General features: G+C 40.5%; 1 protein-coding gene across 2 annotated transcripts in view; it reads left to right on the top strand.

Annotated features, from left to right (window-relative positions):
* Positions 1 to 21,694, top strand: part of LOC149445200 (tolloid-like protein 1) — a 204,234-nt gene that overhangs the window by 107,109 nt on the left and 75,431 nt on the right. For both annotated transcript variants that reach the window (XM_089654090.1, XM_089654091.1), the window contains exons 5-6: positions 16,186 to 16,303; positions 19,345 to 19,523. In XM_089654090.1, coding sequence (XP_089510216.1) covers positions 16,186 to 16,303; positions 19,345 to 19,523 — 297 coding nt within the window. The remainder of the gene's footprint in view (positions 1 to 16,185; positions 16,304 to 19,344; positions 19,524 to 21,694) is intronic.

Genomic DNA, 21,694 nt, shown 5'->3' with positions numbered 1-21,694 from the left:
TAGGATTACACCTAGCACCCTGGCATGAGGGAAGGGACTGATGGTTGTATTATTGATCTTGATGGAGAAGTCAGGGGAGATGGGAACGGGCTGGAGGGAATAGTATGAGTTCCGTTTTGGAAAGATTTAGTTTGAGGAAGTGGAGTGATATCCATGCTGATATGTCACTTAGTAGGTTAGTAATGCGAGAGGAGACTGAAGGGGCGAGGTGAGAAGTAGAAAGATAAATTTGTGTGTCATCAGCATAGAAATGGTACTTAAAGCCATGGGAGCTTATCAAGTGACCAAGGGAGGAAGTGTAGATGGAGAAGAGAAGGGGTCCAAGGGCAGAACCTTGAGGGACCCCTACAGAAAGAGGAAGTGGAAAGGAGGAGACAGAGTTATAGGTAACGCTGAAGGAGCGTTTGGATGGGTAGGAGGAGAACCAGGAGTCTTAGAGGCCAAGAGAGTGGAGTTTTTTGAGGAGGAGGGTATGGTCAACAGTATCAAAAGCCGCAGATAGGTCAGATAGTAAGAGTATGGATTAGTGGCCATTGTTTTTAGCAGTTAGTAAATTATTAGTGAGTTTTAGTAGGGCAGTTGCAGTGGAGTGGAGTGAGCGAAAACCAGACTGTAAAGGGTCAAGAAGGTTGTCATTGAGGTAGGAGCTGAGGCGATTGTAGACTAAGTGTTCTAAGAGTTTAGAGGTAAATGGCAGCAGGGAGATGGGGCTTAAGTTGTTCAGGTTGGTGGGGTCCAGCGAGGGCTTTTTAAGTATGGGAGTGATCTGTGCATGCTGTAGAGGGGCTCGGAAGGCACCATTAGAGAGGGAGAGATTGAAGATGTGAGTGAGTAAGCATAGAACAGAAGAAAAGGGTGACTGTAGTAGTTGAGAGAGGACAGGATCCAGGGGGCACGTAAAGAGACAGGCTTTTGAGAAAACTTTAGTGACCTTTTCAGTAGTAGCAAGGTCAAAAGAGGAAAGTGTTGAGGGAGGTTTAGTATAAGGTATGCTAAGTGAGATAGATGTCTATGTAGCAGAGATGAATTGCATCAATCTTGTTTTTGAAATGATTTGCAATCTCGTAAGCAGTGAGTGAGTTACTGGGTGGAGGTGGAGGTGGAGAAAGTAGAGAGTTGAAAATAGAGAAGAGACGATGAGGACTGGATGACAAGCTATTAATAAGAGTGACAAAGTAGGCTTGTTTGGCAGCATGGAGGGAGGAATTGTATGTTAAGAAAGCAGATTTATATATTGCGAATACTTGCCCATATTTGGTTTTATGCCACAATCGCTCCTGTGCATGACTATGATTTGATTATGATTAAGAATATGATTAAGATTTCTGGTGTCATCAGTCTGCCACAGTTATAATGGTTGGGGCCTGATACTTTGTGTAGTTAGAGGAGTAAGTGAGTCTAGTGTGGATGAAAGCGAACTGTTGTAGACAGCAGTGGCCAGGTCAGGGCAGGACAGGGGAGAGATTTTGTCATAGAGGCGGTCAGTTGCAGAGTGGGAAAGAGAAGGGTTTAAGTTGTGAAGGTTTCTGCGGATAGTTGTTTGCTGCTTGAAGGGATAAGTGATTGAAGATGAGGACACTGTGAAGGTGATGATATGATCAGAGAGAGGAAAGGGGGTGTTTGTGAGGTTGTAGGGAGTGCAAAGATGGGAGAAGACAAGGTCTAATGTATTCCCATCAGAGTGAGTGGAGGACTGTGTCCATTGTGTTAAGGCAAAAGATGAGATTAGGTTGAAGAGTTGGGATGTCACATTAATGCGGATGCTAAAATCTCGAAGAATGATAGTGGGTATTTCTGAGGAGAGAAACTAGGGTAGCCAAGCAGAGAAATCATCAAAAAAGTGTGACTCCGTTCCAGGAGGCCGGTAGATCATGACAATCCTCAGAGAAATGGGAGAAAACAGCCAAATGCAGTGAGTCTCAAAAGAAGAAAGGGATAGGGAGGGAGGGTTAGGGAGGACTTGAAAGGTGCTCAGTGGGGATAGAAGCAAACCAACTCCGTCTCCTTTCCGACCACTGGGTCTGGGTGAGTGGGTCCAGAGAAGGCCTCCATAGGAAAGTGCTGCAGGAGAAGCAGAATCTGATGCTGGAAGTCAGGTTTATGTAATTGCTAGTAGGTTAAGGGAGTGGGAGACAAAAAGGTCATGGACAGAGGTGAGCTTATTACAGACAGATCGGGCCTTCCAGAGTACACATGATAAAGGGATGGTGTTTTTTTCGGAGCATGGGGATTGAGATTAAATTGAATGGATTGCAGCTATTCCTGGAGGAAGGAGGGTGTCTGGTGTAGGGGTAAGATACTGGAAGACCAGGGTTTAGGGAGATATCCCCAGAGGGTAGGAGAAGAAGGAGGGTGAGGGAAGTAAGATGAGAGTGGGATGTATACGAATGCACATGCCATCCTGTCCTGGTGTTTGGGTCAGCAGGTGTGTAAAGTATTAGAAGGAGGTGATGAGAGCAGTAATAGGGAGATGGTAGAAGTGAGGGTGATATGTATAAGCCTTGGGGTAAAGAAATTAGATTTTTAGAACAGAGGATAGTAATATAAAAAGAAGGCGTAGAGGAAGCATATTAAAAGGTACATGGAGTGAGAATCAAATTTATAGGAGATGTTTCCCAGGGTGTTTTTGCTTGCAGTCCATCCAGCATGCAGTAGAGTTATTTGTTGTATCTTTCTGCTGCTTTAGTTATCCTGCTTTAGTTAAATTGCTGTGTTTAACTGCTGTTTTGCACTCCAGCAGAAAATGCACTCACGCAGGACAGTGCCCCATCTGTGACTGTACCCCCCCATCTGTGATCACCCATATCAGCTGGTCTAAATTTATAGGGAGATGATCAGATGAGCAATTCTTCTCCGCCCCAATTAGGAACTGATAAGGATCACATGAATTTGGGGGGAGGTTGGTCAAAACCAGACCAGCCACAGACACAGGCCAAAGTCATAAAAGATGATTGATTCTTTGATCACAGAAAGGCAACGGAGGTGAGAATCAATCACCACAAACAGACAAAAAGATATAGGACTAATTATCCTGAGTTTTGCAGAAAGTCAGTGCATAGCAGGGAGACAGTTTAAGGTGGAGATCACACAACAGCATTCACCCCACGTTTACAGAGAGTCAGTGCATAGCAAGGAGACAGTTTAAGGTGGAGATCGCACAGCAGCATTTACCCAAAGTTTGCAGAAAGTCAGTACGTAGCAAGGAGACAGTTTAAGGTGGAGATCACCCAGCAGCATTTGCCCTAAGTTTTCAGAAAGTCAGTGCTTAGCAAGGAGACAGTTTAAGGTGGAGATCACACAGCAGCATACAGCTACAATCTTGATTTAGTATTTCTAGTTTCTGAGGGTTCTGGGGTGTTTGAATTGTGTTTTTTGTAGCCTTCTTACTCATTTTTTACTTAGGGTGATATTATATAACAAGTGATGAAAGTAGACACATAGGGCACCACATCCCCCAATATTATATCAAAAACACAAAGGTAAAGAAACTGGGAATTTTAAGCTGCTCATACTCTCAGGAAGAAACATACGACTGAAACATAATATTAAAAAATGATTCCATTTATTTAATTTGCAAAGGTAAAATATGCCCCTAAAAGCATGCTAAATATTTGTAATAGCATTTTCACAAGAAAAAGAAAGGTAAAACCTAATGGTTAGACACCTCATATTAGACCCCAACTCTGTGGATTTATCTACAACTAGTCCAGTGATTGCCAACATATAATCACTGAGGTGCTAGTGATAAAAACAAAATTTATTGGAACGTTTCCCATGTACTGTATATCAATGCATAAAAACAAAACAATTAAAAAATGATATATTGCAAATACATTTGCAGAGGTAGCACCATGTGATATAGAACAGGGAGCAAACAGAGAGCCCAGCATCATATATGGATGAGAAGAACAGCAGACAACTGTGAGCCCCAGATTATGGACTATGAACAGGCATGTGCATCTATATACAGAGATGATCCAATACTGTAATATATCTTTGGGGTATAATATTACATTGAATTTACACACAATACATGGAAAGTGCCAAGAAAAACTAAACCCATCCCCCCCAAAAAAACAACCCAACCCCCCCCCCCAAAAAAAAAAAAAACAGAAAAAAGGGGAGTGTGGCAAACGCTGAATGGAATATTTAGCTGTGCTCATGTTACATCAAAGAGAGCTGTTACATTGAAATATAAATGTGTATATATATATATATATATATATAAATATACACACACCCATATATATATTTATATACTATATTGCCAAAAGTATTGGGGCACCTACCTTTACAGGCACACAAAGTGTAATGACATCCCTGTCTTAGTTCGTAGGGTTCAGTATTGAGTTGGCCTACCCTTTGCAGCTATAACAGAGTCAACTCTTCTGGGCTGTCCACAAGGTTTAGGAATGCGTGTAGGAATGTTTAACCATTCTTCCAGAAGCGTATTTCTGAGGTCTGATGTCGGACAAGAAGGCCTGGCTTGCAGTCTCCAGTCTAATTCATCCCAAAGGTGTTCTATTGGGTTGTGGTCAGGACTCTGTGCAGGCCAGTCAATTTCCTCCACCCTAAACTCGCTCATCCATGTCCTTATAGACCTTGCTTTGTGCACTGGTGCGCAGTCATGTTTTAACAGGAAGGGGCCACCCACAAACTGTTCCCACAAAGTTGGGAGCATGAAATTGACCAAAATATCTTGGTATGCTGACGCTTTAAGAGTTCCCTTCATAAGAAATAAGAGGTCAAGCCCAACCCCTGAAACAATCCCACACCATAATCCCCTCTCCACCAAACTTTACACTTGGCAAAATGTAGTCAGGCAAGTACATGTCTCCTGGTAAGCGCCAAATCCAGATATGTCCATCGGATTGACAGACAGAGAAGCGTGATTTGTCACTCCAGTGTCCAGTGGCGGCGTGCTTTAACCTTCCTGGCGGTATGATTATTTCCGATTTTTGGTGCTGAAAGCAGTACCATTTTTTTGCATGGAAATATGTAGTTTTTTATTGTAGGTTGTAATTTTTAGGAATAACTCACTGAAATCTGTCCGAACAAGAGTCTAGTAAACATTCCGGATATGATAAAACTTGAAACACGAAATCATAAATTATAATTTAATTAATAATCATAAAAAATAATAATATAATAATAATAAATTTAATTCAATAATATAATCAAACCAAAAACACTGAAATTTGAAATACAGAGGCAAATTCGCACATCGCTGAGCAAAGTCGCAAAATCGTTTTCAGTGTCTGATGACGAATTTCCCCACGAATCATTATCACTCAATTCTGCAAGTGGTTCTGATTTACTACCGCTGTTCTCTAGCTGGTCTAAAACCACTTTTGACATAAAGGGACGCTTTTTGGACGCCATGGACTTTTCTAAGTTTCCAAGCAGAAAGAACATTCAAAATGTAGGCAGGGCACAGGACAAAGCAGTAGGGACAAAATATATGTGAAATGCATTGAAACAGCAATGTTTTACTATATAATAATCATTTTTTAAAAATTTCAAATTTGCCGCCCGTACGCCCGTACGTCCCGACGTCACAGGGACCGGAACACGGCAGCCGGATGCCGGTATCGACCGGAGGAGATGGCAAGGGACGCTGCAGGGGACACATTGTGGGAGCGAAGGACAAGGTAAGTGCTGCAGGGACTCCCTGAGCAACGCCGCATGGTAAGCCCGAGTGTAGCTCGGGGTTACCGCTCTTGGTACTGAAATTTTCTCCCGAGCTACACTCTGGAATACCGCCAGGGAGGTTAAACCACTGCATCCGAAGCTGTACATTGCACTTGGTGATGTAAGGCTTGGATTCAGCTGCTCGACCATGGAAACGCATTCCATACGCACTGTTGTGCTAATCTGAAGGTCACATGACGTTTGGAGGTCTTTAGCTATGGAGTTTGCAGACAGTTGTCGACTTCTGTGCACTGTGCGCTTCAGCATTCGCTTTCAATTTGCTATAAGACCACTAACTGTTGACCATGGACCCATTCTTTCACAAATGTTTGTAGAAGCAGTCTGCATGCCTATGTGCTTAATTTTATACACCTGTGGCCATGGAGGTGATTGGAACACCTAAATCCTATGATTTGGAGGAATGTCCCAGTACTTTTGGCAATATAGTGTGTGTGTGTGTATATATATATATATATATATATATATATATATATATATATATATACATATACAGAGCTCAAAATAATTAAAGGAACACTTTTTAATCAGAGTAGAGCAACAAGTCAATTAAACGCCTGGGATATTAATCTGGTCAGTTAAGTAGCAGAGGGGGTTGTTAATCAGTTTCAGCTGCTTTGGTGTTAATGCAGTTAACAACAGGTGCACTGGATGGGCAACAATAAGACAAACCCCAACACAATTTTTCCCCTACTCATCCTTTCTGACTGTTTTTCACTAGTTTTGCATTTGACTAGGGTCAGTGTCACTACTGGTAGCATGAGGCGATACCTGGAACCTACAGAGGTTGCACAGGCAGTCCTACTCCTCCGGATTGCACATCAATATGTGCCATTGCCAGAAGGTTTGCTGTGTCTCAAGAGCATGGAGAAGATTCCAGGAGACAAGCAGTTACTCTAGGAGAGCTGGACAGGGCTGTAGAAGGTCCTTAACCCTTCAGCAGGACCGGTAACTGCTCCTTTGTGCAAGGAGGAACAGGATGAGCACTGCCAGAGCCCTACAAAATGACCTCCAGCAGGCCACTGGTGTGAGTGTCTGTAACCAAACAGTCAGAAACAGACTTCATGAGGGTGGTCTGAGGGCCTGACATCCTCTAGTGAAACCTGTACTCACCTGCCGGCACCAAAGAGCTCATTTGGCATTTGCCATTGAACACCAGAATTAACAGTTGCGCCACTGGCGCCTTGTGCTTTTCATAGATGAGAGCAGGTTCACCATAAACACATGTGACAAACATAAATGGGTCTGGAGAAGCCGTGGAAAATGTTATACTGCCTATAACATCGTTCAGCATGACCGTTTTGGTGGTGGGTCAGTGATGGTCTGGGGAGGCATAACCATGGAGGAACACACAGACCTCTACAGGCTAGACAATGGCACCCTGATTGCCATTAGGTATCGGGATGAAATCCTTGGACCCATTGTCAGACCCTTGCTGGTGCAGTGGGTCCTGGGTTCCTCCTGGTGCACGACAGTGCCCGGCTTCATGTGGGGAGAGTATGCAAATATGCAGACAGTTCCTGGAGGATGAAGGAATTGATACCAACAAATGGCACCCACGTTCACCTGACCTAAATCTAAGAGAACACCTCTGGGATATCATATTTAGGTTCATCTGATGCTGCCAGGTTGTACCTCAGACTGTCCAAGAGCTCAGTGATTCCCTGGTCCAGATATGGAAGGAAATACCCCAGGACACCATCCGTCGTCTCATTAGGAGCAGTAGTATCATTTTGAGTTGCTGCAATGAAATTTCAACAACATAGACTAGTCTGCTGTATCATTCTATCACTTTGATTTTCGGGGTGACTTTGAATTCAGTCCTCTGTAGGTTGACGATGGGGTATCCTTACATTCCTAACACATTGTTTATACAAAAAAACTTATTCCTGCGCCAAAACTTTCCAAATAACACTCTAAAACTGCTGCTGTGCCAATCGTGAAAACACAAACAATATGAATATAAATAAACAGCGCAAATTTAGATGATTAATCAATATAGTAAAAAATATAAAATAGGTGCATAAATTAATCGTGTTTGTCCTTAATCTTTAAACAAAAACACCCAAAAGTCCATGTGCTGAAAACATAATTAAATTGTTAAAATAAAAGTGCAAACTTCTTTTCTTCAAAAAATACTTTCACCTTCCACCCGTGCACAAACCAACATCGAATACACTCACCAGAACTTGGTGAGTAAAGGACCTTTAAGGAATTTTTAGGGATCCTAAACCCTCTTTGGTGCCACGCTAGGGAAAATCTTCACCCTCCGAATAGACTCCACCATCCAACCAAAAGAAAAAAACTCACATAGTATAATATTGTCACACAATAGTAACTTTTTCCAAATGGAGATTAAGGCCACTCACATGTTAAACACTTGCTAAAGGCATGTTTATTATGTATAATAGGCTTCAGTTCCAGCAAATATACAAACTTTTCCTTCTAGGAATCTCACATCCACAGTGGAACAAAGACAGGACTCCTCTTAGACCAAACAGTGAACCAAGATGGCCGCTGGAATGCACCGCTCAGCGTGCGTTCCACTCACCGGAAATGATGTCAGGCGCATGGAGTGTGGACCGGAAATGCGTCAACGCGTTTCGCCCCTCCCATAGGGCGTTATCAAACTCCTAACACATTACCCAGTCCATATTAGTATATATATCCAGCATGATATTTTCCCCATTGAGATCTGATGTGTTTTCAAAGTGTTCCTTTAATCTTTTTGAGTAGTGTACATATATATATATATATATATATATATATACATACATACACATATAGTATATGTGATAAAAATTAGAAAAAGTTGACCGGACCACACGTTCCAATATGTCTAGATTTATCTATTGTCCCTCCCAACTCCTGGAAATTTGCCCCCACCCCCCTGTTCCTCATGGACCACATGATGACAGCTCCAACTGAGGCCCTACATGCAATCTATAGTGACATACTTACAAAACATTAAATGCAACATAAATCAAAATTAAAGCAAATAAAGTTGACACATGTCTAAGGGTACAATGGATAGTCTAATAATCAATTTATTTTTGAAGTAGTCCCTATATTTCAAATTATAGAGACATAGTAATATACAGTATCTCACAGAAGTGAGTACACCCCTCACATTTTTGCAAATATTTTATTTTATTTTTTCATGTAACAACACTGAAGAAATGACACTTTGCTACAGTGTACAGCTTGTATAACAGTGTAAATTTGCTGTCCCCTCAACATAACTCAACACAGCCATTAATGTCTAAACTGCTGGCAACAAAAGTGAGTACACTCCTAAGTGAAAATGTCCAAATTGGGCCTAAAGTGTCAATATCTTGTGTGGCCACCATTATTTTCCAGCATACCTTAACCCTCTTGGGCATGGAGTTCACCAGAGCTTCACAGGTTGCCACTGGAGTCCTCTTCCACTCCTCCATGACAACATCACGGACCTGGTGGATGTTAGAGATCTTGCACTCCTCCACCTTCCATTTGAGGATGCCCCACAGATGCTCAATAGGGTTTAGGTCTGGGACATGCTTGGCCAGTCCATCACCTTTACCCTCAGCTTCTTTAGCAAGGCACTGGAGGTGTGTTTGGGGTTGTTATCATGTTGGAATACTGCCCTGCGGCCCAGTCTCCAAAGGGTGGGGATCATGCTCTGCTTCAGTATGTCACAGTACATGTTGGCATTCATGGTTCCCTCAATGAACTGTAGTTCCCCAGTGCTGGCAGCACTCATGCAGCCCCAGACCATGATAGTCCCACCACCATGCTTGACTGTAGGCAAGACACACTTGTCTTTGTACTCCTCACCTGGTTGCCGCCACACATGCTTGACACCATCTGAACCAAAAAAGTTTATCTTGATCTCATCAGATCACAGGACATGGCTCCAGTAATCCATGCCTTTAGTCTGCTTGTCTTCAGCAAACTGTTTGCGGGCTTTCTTGTGCATCATCTTTAGAAGAGACTTTCTTCTGGGATGACGGCCATGCAGACCAATTTGATGTAGTGTGCGGCGTATAGTCTGAGCACTGACAGGCTGACCCCCCACCCCTTCAACCTCTGCAGCAATGCTAGCAGCACTCACACGTCTATTTCCCAAAGACAACCTCTGGATATGACGCTGAGCACGTGCACTCAACTTCTTTGGTCAACCATGGCGAGGCCTGTTCTGAGTGAAACCTGTCCTGTTAAACCACTGTATGGTCTTGGCCACTGTGCTGCAGCTCAGTTTCAGGGTCTTGGCAATCTTCTTATAGCATAGGCCATCTTTTTGTAGAGCAACAATTCTTTTTTCAGATCCTCAGAGACTTCTTTGCCATGAGGTGCCATGTTAAACTTCCAGTGACCAGTATGAGAGAGTGAGAGCGATAACACCAAATGTAACACACCTGCTCCCCATTCACACCTAAGACCTTGTAACACTAATGAGTCACATGACACTGGGAGGGAAAATGGCTAATTGGGCCCAATTTGGACATTTTCACGTAGGGGTTTACTCACTTTTGTTGCTAGCGGTTTAGACATTAATGGCTGTGTGTTGAGTTATTTTGGGGGGACAGCAAATTTACACGGTTATACAAGCTGTACATTCACTACTTTAAATTGTAGCAAAGTGTAATTTCTTCAGTGTTGTCACATGAAAAGATATAATAAAATATTTACAAAAATGTGAGGGGTGTACTTACGTCTGTGAGATACTGTATATTGGTACTACAGAAAAGGCTTAAAGCTAATTTTCTCATGGGAGACCTGAAAATTTCACAGCCTGCAATGTGTAGTCCATTTTTTTTCTAATTGTAGGAGCTGCTTGCCAATGTCCCCCCCTCACCGAACCCATAACATGTTCCAGGGCAGAAAAATGTAATAGCTGAAGAATTAAAGCTATGGTATAAGCCTACGCTTCTACTCACTGTGGAAGTCATCTTGCCATTGTGAATTAAATAAATGTGGTCTTGCATTCTTTTCATTTTTTTCTCGCATAGAAACCACATTGCAAGAGCAATGCATGATGTATACCCACCAGTTGTTTGACAATCGATGTCAAAGCATGGGGTCAAATGCTTTCCATTTATTAGTTGTATACTCCTGCTAAATCTGGAGGGTATCCATTCTGGTATATCTGCAAGATGACTTCTAATGATCGCGAAGATATCTCATCCATCTAAAAGTGATTTCTGGCTTCATCCCATATACATGGGAACATTCTAATATAATATGTTTTTAATATATTTATATATGTTCAGGGTGGGGGTTGGGGGGAATCTAATATGAGGTGCAGGGGTGTTGAAAGTTTTGAAAAAAACACTTGTCCAGGGACTAAATTGGGTTCCAATTTACTTGTCCCTCATGACAATCTGCTTGTCCAGATAAATAAAATACATTTTAACTAAAAAGGTATTTAAATCTGAGATTCTTTATGGTGACTTGAACGTTTAATATTTTTAACATTGCACTGTTTATCTCCTCCTCCCCTCCCTACCTGTCTCCAGCACCGCACTCGGGGACTAGCAGGGAGGGGAGAGACCTTGCAGTGTAATGAGCACTGATTGAGTGCTCATCAGGAAAGGAGAGTGTCGGGCTTATCCTTTATCCCTTTTGCTGCCAGACCGTTTTTGTGTTTTTTGCACACATTTAAAAAATAATTTTAGGTCTGAAGATGACACAAAACCCCCAAATATTATATATTTTCTGAAAGCAGGCACCCTATAGAATAAAATAGTGGTGGTTCAAATTTTTTATGTCGCACAATATTACCGATATTACCACAAAATTTCAGTAAAAAATACACTTATGTTTATTTTAGAGCACAAAAAGCAATAAATACCCTATTTGCTTGTAAAGTATAAAAAACGAAGTTGCAGCGAGTAAGTAGATATCCAACATGTCAAACCTTAAATGTGTGCACACTCGTGAAATGGCGGCGAACTTCAGTACCCTATGTTTTCTATAGGTGACACTTTTAAAGGTCATCAGTGTAGTGTTAAGGAGGAGCTCTGGTGCTTGAATTATTGCTCTCATTCCGGCGTGCACGGCGATATATAACATGTGTATCGCAATCAACGTTTTCATGCGTAGGCACCCCAGTGTGTGCTTTTACGTTTGTATGTGTGTATATGTGAGGGTGGGAGGCCTCAATTTTTTATTTGAGGGGATATTATGTGCTTGGCTGTAACTTTAATTTTTTACAATTTACAATTCATCACACAGGGGACAATAAGTCCCCTATGTGAAGATTTTTGGTGACAGGTTCTCTTTATTGAGACATCCGGGGTCTAAAAGACATCGTAATGTCACTTCCGGGTCAGGCCAATGGCGGTGAATCGGTCCCGAGACCCCAGATGGGCAAGCGGAGCCCGGGAGACAGTGGGCGGGGGGCAGGTTCACACGGGGGGGAGGGCAGAGGCTGGCACTGTGGGCTGTGTGAAAGCATTCGGTCGGCAGTGCTGCCACCCAAATGCTTTCACCTGACAGGTGAGTTCTGCTCCTTGCCCACAGTAGGGCTAAGGGTTAAAAAAAACTACCTGCCCGGCATCCAGAACTGCATGTCCTGGTAGTCGGGCGATAAGAATTCAACATCCCTGAGGTGTCTAACCATTATGATTTACTTTTTTTTCTCATGTGCAAATGCTGTCACAAAGATGTGACATGGTTTTAGAGAGCTATTTTAACTTTTCAAATGGAGCAATTTTTTAATCTTATGTTGTACTTGTATGTTTCTTCCTGCGAGTATGAGCACTTTAAAAGTCCCAGTTTCTTTTCCCTTTGTGTTTATCATTTAGAGTGGCCTAAATAAAACCCCAATGAGTACGTGATTAAAATGGTATTTTCTCTGTGCTTGCTTACTTGCATGGATTCCACACGGTCAGTCTTAAACTCCTTAAAAGAAAAGTTTGAGATTTTTTTAAAATTACATTCACCTAGGTGGATGCAACATCGATTCGATGCTGTATCTGTCTGCCGCCTGCTCTAAGGCTGAGAAATGAGCAATCAGACACTGCTGATTGCTCAGTTCTCTCTACTGCTCTGAGCAGTCACCCTGTCTGCTCTGTCCTTCTAGCGCTCACTGGAGCGCTGGTCTGTGGAGGGGGTGGGAGTAGTTGGCTCCTGGGTGGATACCAAACATATGGTCTCGATCTTTCCCCAGCCTGGTCTGGATGAGTGACGTCAGCCAACAGCGGACTTTAGCCCACTGTCAGCTGAAAATGAGTCACAGGAGTACAGAATGAACTGCACTCCTGTGATCCACAGGACAAGTACAGCCAAATATCTCTTTTAACCCCCCTGGCGGTATTCCTGAGTGTAGCTCAGGGTAATGTTTCAGTACCACAAGCGGTAACCCACGAGGTAACACTCGGGAATACCATGCAGCGCTGCTCCGGGATCCCTCGATCACTTACCTTGTTCTGCGCTCCAGCGATGTCCCTCCTGCAGTGTCCCTGGCAATGTCCTCCGGCGGATGCCGGCATCTGTCTTCTGGGTTCCGTCCCCTGCGAGCGACGGGACGCACGGGGAACGGAACGGCGGGAAATTTGAAAATGACAAAAAGTGACATTCACTAAATACACTAAAATCGCATAGTAAAACATTACTGTATCAAGCCATTTCACATACATTCTGTCCCTAGTGCTTTGTCCTGTGCCCTGCCTACATTTTTACTGTTATTTCTGCCTGGATTCTGAGAAACGTCCATGGCATCCAAAAAGCGTCCCTTTTGGTCAAAATCGGTTTTAGACCAGCTAGAGAACAGCGATAGTAAATTAGAACCACTTGCAGAATTGAGTGATAATGATTCGTGGGGAAATTTGTCATCAGACACTGAAAATGATTTTGCGACTTTGCTCAGTGATGTGCGAACTTGGCGCTATATTTCAAATTTCAGTGTTTTTGGTTTGATTATATTATTGAATTAAATCTATTAATATATTATTATTTTTTATAATTATTTATTAAATTGTAATTTATGATTTCGTGTTTCAAATTGTAACTGGGGATGTTTACTAGACTCTTGTTCGGACAGATTTCAGTGAGTTATTCCTAAAAATTACAGGCCTACAATAAAAAAAATACATATTTCCATGCAAAAAAATGTACCGCTTTGAGCACAGAAATATGGACATAATCAGACCGCTAGAGAGGTTAAGCAATGTCTATCACACAATGGGGTTGATTTACTAAAGGCAAATACACTGTGCACTGCAATTGCACTTCAGGTGCACTTGGAATGCACTGCAAGTGCACTTTCAGTGCAGTTGCTCTAGATCTGAGGGGAACATGCAAGGTAAATAAAAAAAAATTATTGCTTGCACGTAATTGGATGAAAGAAATCAGCAGAGCTTTGCCTCATTTCAGAGCTTCCCCTCAGATATAAAGCAACTTCACTTGCAGTGCACAGTATATTTACCTTTAGTAAATCAACCCCAATGTGTAACCTTCCAAAAGTATTTACCACTGATACTTTATTGAGACAGTTTTTTAAAATCTCTAATATGTCAAAAGCCGTGTCTATTAAGAGCAATTTGTTAAAAATTTCATACATGTTAGCAGCATATGTAGTTTTAATCACCTCTTTACTCATACTACGCCCACCATATGCCCAAAAGCCTTTGCTATATTTTCCCAGATTCCAATTTCACCTCTCCAGCATTCACATAATTCTTTCCCTCTGCATAACCTACCCATTAAAGTGCAGCCTGACTTTAACATAGATTCTGTAGCTTATTAAAATATCAGAATTAACTTCTCTTATTGAATTCAAAAAGCTACTAATGTTTTTCTTATGTGACATCTCAAATCTTGGTGGTTCTAATTGTGTGTATGTCTGCTAATACTCTTAAATAATTTTGATGTGATGATGTGTACTGTAACCACCAGAGGTCTTTCCATCAATCTGTATATCTGATCTTTAAATTGATCCTATATAGTGATCTTTAAATAAAGAAAACTCAGGACCAGTTTGGCTACTGTTGAACTACAACACATGAAGTTATTTCTTCACTATCGGCCAAACAAGCATAACTATTAAGGTGGGCCAATGCAAGATTAGCTGAGTCTTTCTGAAACTCAAATTCTTTCTCCCCTTACCTTTCCACTGTCCTTGGCTGGTGCCTGTTAAAAAGGTACCTTTTAAACTGTTAATGTTGCTCATTAAGATACAGGACAGTGGCTTCCAGATACCCAGGCACACCGTCAAATGCCTGTGCAAAAGAAGTACTCTGGACACACACTATTAAAGTGTTAGTAAACGCACAACAGTAAAATCAGTCTGTATATGCAGTAAAGCATGCTTGTTATGCTTACTGTGGAACCTAAGGGGTTAACCCTCTGCATTGTGTAAAAAGGATGTTTGATCCTCACTTCTCTGATCTTCCCCTTCTTCCAGTGTCTCCCAAATATCTCCTGATAGAACAGAGGCTAGGGGCAAGCTGCACATGCTCAGTTTGGTGTGTTTGATCCTGTCTTCTCTGCTCCTCCTCTTGTTCAAAGTTCCACATCTTGTCTCCTAATAAGACAGACTGAACCAAAGCCATTCTAGTTTAGTGTGCATTACTAGGGAGGTTTTGTTTTCCTGGGAGAGTGCATGTGGTCAGCACAGGGCCAATCAGCACTGTCCAGGCAGAGGTAAGGGGGTTTGTATCTTCCTAGAGCAGAAAGAAAACTCCTCCTACAAGTTTTTACCAGTGCTCTGCTGAACACTGATAGAAGTCACAAGACTGCTCTAACGGCTGATGAGAAAAGGTATTTAGCAGTTTATATTTACTAAAATAATTGCACTTCCATGTTGTGGAACAGATATGTACTGTGGGAGACCAGATATAGTGAATGCAGGGTCCTGGGTTAGTAACACTTTAAGCTACTATATATTTCATCATACACTGACACAGTTATAAATGCACATGCACTCATGATATATGTAATAAAATGAGCACTTAAACTTTACCTATGCCTAAATGATGACCTGCATCTGGACTGGTTTTATTATGTTGTAATTTTAAGAATTTTAACTTCCTCTTAACGTCCAAAAACTGTAAAACTGCATTATGGTACCTTTTTAATTATAAATTAGAATTATTGTGTCGTTCGTTCAATTAATCACCATTTCTGTACCTGGTAAGTTTAAAAACAGTTCCAGGCATATGATATAGGACATCTATGCCTGTAGCCACATTGAAGATTAAAAGGAAATCTATTCTGGTCTCATTAATCCTATACTGATTTCAGCCTCTTTACACACGTGGTGAACATTAAACTGCATGGTAATCCACACTGGTGGTGATGACAATTCAGTCACATAATTCTAATCACTAAAAAAAACAGGAATATGAGAAGTTGTAAAAATAGTGAATGATGAAAAAAACTGTACATTTTTTTAAGATGGTTATAGTGCCAGTTACAGGTGATTATTTTTCATGCAACAGCCCAACATATTTAAAATTGTTGCATTTTCTTTCTCACGTGCATTTCTTCTAGGCAGCCAGAGGGCTATGTTCAAGCAGGCCATGAGACACTGGGAGAAACATACTTGTGTGACATTTATAGAGCGCACTGATGAGGAGAGCTACATTGTGTTTACATATAGGCCTTGTGGGTAAGTATTTCTGGTTTACTACCTTGTCAGGTTATGTTTTCAGTTACTTTATGTCTCTGGGTATATTAAGAAGAACAATGTGTTTTAAAGGTACTGTAATCATTTAGGATCTATGCACACTAGCGGTTTTTTAAGCTCCTAGAAGCTATTATCAGCAAATATTTTTCTGCTCCTAGAAGATAAATAGTGTTATCATTTGTGTCCATGCACACTACTTTAGGCTATTAGCATTTTTCGAGCTTCAGCGTCTAGGAGCAAAAATAAAATTGTTTTTGTAGAGTTGTTTAAGTGTTTTTTCAGCAGAAAAAAATGCTAAATGCTCCTAAACGCTACTAAAATGCTCTAACGGCTTTTTTCTAGCTTTCCTTTTTTAAATTCTACATGTACTGTAAAAATGCTAATAAAACGCTAATGCTCCTAAACATTTCTGAGCGGTACTAAAATGCTACTATAACCAGCATTTTTTAGCCAGTGTTTTTTCCCAGCTTAAAAAAATGCTAGTGTGCATGGAGCCTTAAGGTTTTATGAGCATAGTTTTGCCAATATGTGTTTTTACTTCAGAATCAAATGGCATTTTGATTTATTACATTGCACAGTGAAAGAACCAAACACTTATGCAACAGTAAAAAAGAGAGTAGAGTAGAGTAACATTATGTACATCAGCCATGCATGCTCGTAAAATACGAGTGTGAATGTAGGATTTTTTCTTATTGTAGCGCCTTTAAAAACATATATATGTGAATTTGAACAATGGAGTTATCATTTATTACACTGATGACAATGAATTTAAAGTGGTACTAAAGCCTTGTTTTTTTTTTTAATAACAAACATGTCATACTTACCTGCTCTGTGCGATGGTCTCCTCTTCTCGGATTCCCCGCCGGCGCTACTTCCTTCCTGTCAGGTTCCCCCAGAGCAAGCAGCTTGCTATGGGGGCACCCGAGCAAGTGTGTTCCCAAGCCGCTTCTCTTCTTGTTAATTCACAAACAGAGCCGTGGCTCGGTCCTGCTCCCTTCCTCTCCTGATTGGCTGACTTGCTCCCACTCCTGCCTTAGAGTCCCTGGAGAACGGGGCTCTTGTGGACATTGCTGGAAGAAGAGGAGGCGCTGGTAAGTGTTGGGGGGCTGTTACACACAGAAGGAGTTCTACCTTCATGCATAGAATGCATGAAAGTAAAAAATGTTGAACCTTTAGAATCACTTTAAAGTCCCAAATTTAAAATGATAAAAAAGGGAGTACAGATACAAAGTTCGCAGCACATTTTGTGGTATATCAATAACCGCTTCCTTTTAGCATTGCAGGCATTGTACTTTGGAACACCTTTTCCTTTCCCCTTAAATGAATAAACATGTAGATAAAAATGTTTTTGATCATTATCAGTAAATTCCAGTGCCATGATAGTATGCATTACAAGGTATTTTTAGGAGCCTGGGCAGTAAATCTCACCCTAGATGTACAAAGATATAATCTCCATTTAGCATGCACTAACCTTAACTCACCTCTTGTAAACATTTGGGCATATGATTTTCTGATATGAATAGGTTTTCAGTGATGTGAGAGACAATTAACAGGTAAAACAAATTGTTCCTGTTACTCTTTGTTCCCCAAGCGGAAGCACTTGAGTTTGGCAGGGACAGTTTAATGTAACATTTGTTTTGCCAAATGGTAGTAGAAGATAGACTTTTATTATTTCAAAACTATTAATATATAAAATATTCCTTAAGATGAATGGAGTGTTTATCTAGTAATTTATATCTGGTTCATAGCCGAATAATTTTTCAGGGGATCTTCAATGCTTAGTCACAGGCCAAACAACAGAGAAACTTTTTGTAGCATTTTTCAGTGCTTCCATTCTTCTTTAAATGCGTTGTGGTGCACTAAAGGACTGGGGCATTGGATGCCAATAAAAATTCATTGCAACAAATCACAACCTACATACAGTGTGTGGTTGTACTTTACATAGAACACATATTCATGTGAATGTAGCCTTAGCGATGACAGGTCTGCCTATTGTAAACAATTTGAACATAATAAAATTAGTTACAATGTGTACAGTAACAATGCCTACAAAAATGGCTGCCTACTATCCGGTACAAAATTGTGAACAGGAATGCCTGCAAAACTATTATTGTGACTAGATTGCTTTTATTCAAATCATACACAAGAAATGTGCACAATGGCAGACTCTGGTAGCCATTCTGATAGAATCTGCAACTGGATTGTATGCAGTAATTGTGAATCATAAGATAAGTGCAAACTGTAAGGTTGAATCCAACAAATGGGCACTATCAAACAGGGTAGCATTTCACAGATACACTTTATTTTATAAAGAATTGTAAAAATCAATGATTCAAAATAGGAACCTAAACTGCCACAAATTTGCAACTCAGTGTTAAAAAGAACAAAGTACTATCATCATAGGAAATAATTTGTCACAACAATTTTCAAACATAGCCGAAGGGCCTAGAAAGTTGTCTGTCTTAGGTACGTGATAGCTCTTAGTGCCCTGTTAACATTAAGAACACTACATAAATGTCTTTAAATCTAACTGAAATATACACACTGAATTGTCTGAATATATTAACACTACTCCAGGCCCTTCCCATGATATCCTTCCATTTTGATGTTTGATGGACTGTTTATTTCACCATGAATTACAAATAAAGCACTTAGAAAATCATTTTAGGAATGTATCATCTACTGTATGTCTGAACTAGATGTGAAATAAAAATTTTAGAGGAAATCTGTCAAGGATACAATTAAACATTTGCACTAAAGATAAATAATAAGATGTCACCATGCTAAACCGTATTTTTAGTAAAAATCAATACATTGTGCAGTGTTCTCAGAATGGTTGTTGCTATGATACGATGGAGATCTGTGAGTGTAACAGATGTGACATATAATAAATGATTCAAGTGTTTCTTCTATTAATAAACTTAACTCCTTTACTGTTTGAAATGCCTGCAAAGAGGTTAATAATTAAGTGGGAACCTGTGACCGCTTCTAGGTGTTATGGCTGTGCTTCATTTATTCAACAGGTGTTGCTCTTACGTGGGACGAAGAGGAAATGGCCCCCAGGCAATATCAATTGGCAAAAACTGTGATAAATTTGGCATTGTAGTCCATGAGCTGGGTCATGTGATTGGCTTTTGGCATGAGCACACTCGACCGGATCGAGATGATCATGTGACAATCATCAGGGAAAATATACAACCGGGTATCTATTTTCTTATTATGGTTTTATAAATATATTACTAGTAACAAATGGCATTTGAACTATTAAGCTACAGCAATTCAATTGTGTTCACAGAAGTCGAAAAACTCAAACATCACTGAGGTCCCATGAAGGCATAACACACTTTGTTTTAAAAGGAATGATATTTAAAAATAGGTAGTTAACCACTTCAAGACCGGACACTTTTACCCCCTTCCTGACCAGGGCAATTTTCAGCTTTCAGCGCTATCACGCTTTGAATGACAATTGCGCGGTCATGCAACACTGTACCCAAATAAATTTTTTACCATTTTTTTGAGACAGATAAAGCTTTATTTTGGTGGTATTTATTCACCACTGGGATTTTTATTTTTTTTGCTATGTAAATGAAAAAGTCCAAAAATTTTGAAAAAAAGTTTTTTTTATAAAATTTTGCAAATAAATAATATTTCATCATAAATCTTTGCCAAAATTTATTCCGTTATCTTTTTAGTAAAAAAAAAAATCCAAATTAGTTTATAACAAAAATTATAATTTTTAAACATTTTTTTTTACATTTTTATTTAATTTTTTTATATTATTATTATTTTTTTTTTACATACTGTCACCCTAGCAGTACAGTGTCACCATGGTGACACTGTACTACTTGTGGGGGGTGATGAAGATTTTTTTTTTTTTTCTTTTTTACACTGATTGCTTTTACACCCATATAGGATGTAAAAGCAATCATTTCTCTTTCTCTCTGTGTGCATTCTTGCACTCATTGAGAAGTACTGAGTGAGCTGTGATTGGTCACAGCTTGTCACATGGTACAAGCCTGTTGTGAATAGGCTTGTACCATGTGACCTCTGTGATCATTCACAGATTTCACACGTAGTAAGCAATGATGTCACAAGTGACATCTTGCTTACTACTTTGCATGTGATCACTGATTGGCCAATCAGTGATCACATGATTGGGACCTCGTACAGAGGTCCCGTCCGACGATCGGTGTTTCACTGTGTCCGGAGGACACAGCGGGCACCGGATCGCGGTGCTGCGCGCTCCCAGGGAGCGCGCACAAGCAGGGTGCAGGGAGGCCGTTTATAAACGGCCACTTGACCCTACACTGCCACCGTCTGGCCGTTTATATACAACGGCCGGTCGGGAAGTGGTTAAATGAAGAAACAGAAAAAGGAGTATTCAGTATCTTCACATTATAAAAAAAAATACAAACCTAGCATGAGACGTGTGATAAGTAATCTGTAACTGTACCACATGTATTTTTTACCTCTCACAGAGATCACATGACAATAACTTAATTTGCTTTTCCCACTAGAAGGATGGTACTATCTTTTGTTCAGGCAACAAACAGGGCATCATCTTTTTCCTGGACTACAATACAATTCACAAATGTCTGACACATGACAGTTCTTAGTGCAGCTTCTCACCTTACTACAGAACAATTTGGTCAATAGGGGTGAGCAGACTTAGGAAATGCTTTTACCTGTCTGCAGCAGATTGATGGCATCCCAACATAGGCAGTTTCAACTGGGGCTTTTACTAATAAAAAGTAGAGCTTTTATGAAACATTATACTGTTGCTGTATTTTGTGACTTGTCAAAAATTTACTGATACAGATTTCAAATCTGAAGAGTAAAGTTACAGATTGTCCACTTTAATGTTTTACTCTAATGAGAGAACATAACTCCAAAACTGGTATAGAGGCACTCACGGGTCTTGCAGATGAGGTAAAGGTGATGAAATACAACAATATTTTTATTGTCAATGTTTCCAGGAAGCTCAGTCCATCTTTCTCAAGACTGAGTCTTTTTCATCTACCTCCTCTGCAAGACCCATGGGTGCTCCTATACCATTTTTGGATTTATATGGATTTCTTTGTGGGTGAGCACCTGGGCATTCACTTCAAACATAGAGTGCCGTGGCTACCCTTGGAACTGTCTATTGAGAGAACATGATATTGGTCTCCACTAATTACTTTTTTGATTCTACTAATACTCTATAATGAAATAAGTGTTTTGATTGACACATTATGAATTTTTTGTTAAACTTTGACTCCCAGCTGCACCCTGATTTGCACAAAACCAGACAAGGGCTGTAGCTGTCATGGCAAACTAGCTGAAGCTGAGGTTTCACATGTGGGATTTCACACTTTTTAGAAACCTCAGTAAGAC

This window comes from Staurois parvus, unplaced genomic scaffold (genome assembly GCF_062004578.1).
Source record: "Staurois parvus isolate SC_StPar_1 unplaced genomic scaffold, SC_StPar_1.0 ptg000743l, whole genome shotgun sequence".
NCBI classification, from domain to species: domain Eukaryota; kingdom Metazoa; phylum Chordata; class Amphibia; order Anura; family Ranidae; genus Staurois; species Staurois parvus.
This window is presented reverse-complemented; position numbering and strand designations above follow the sequence as displayed.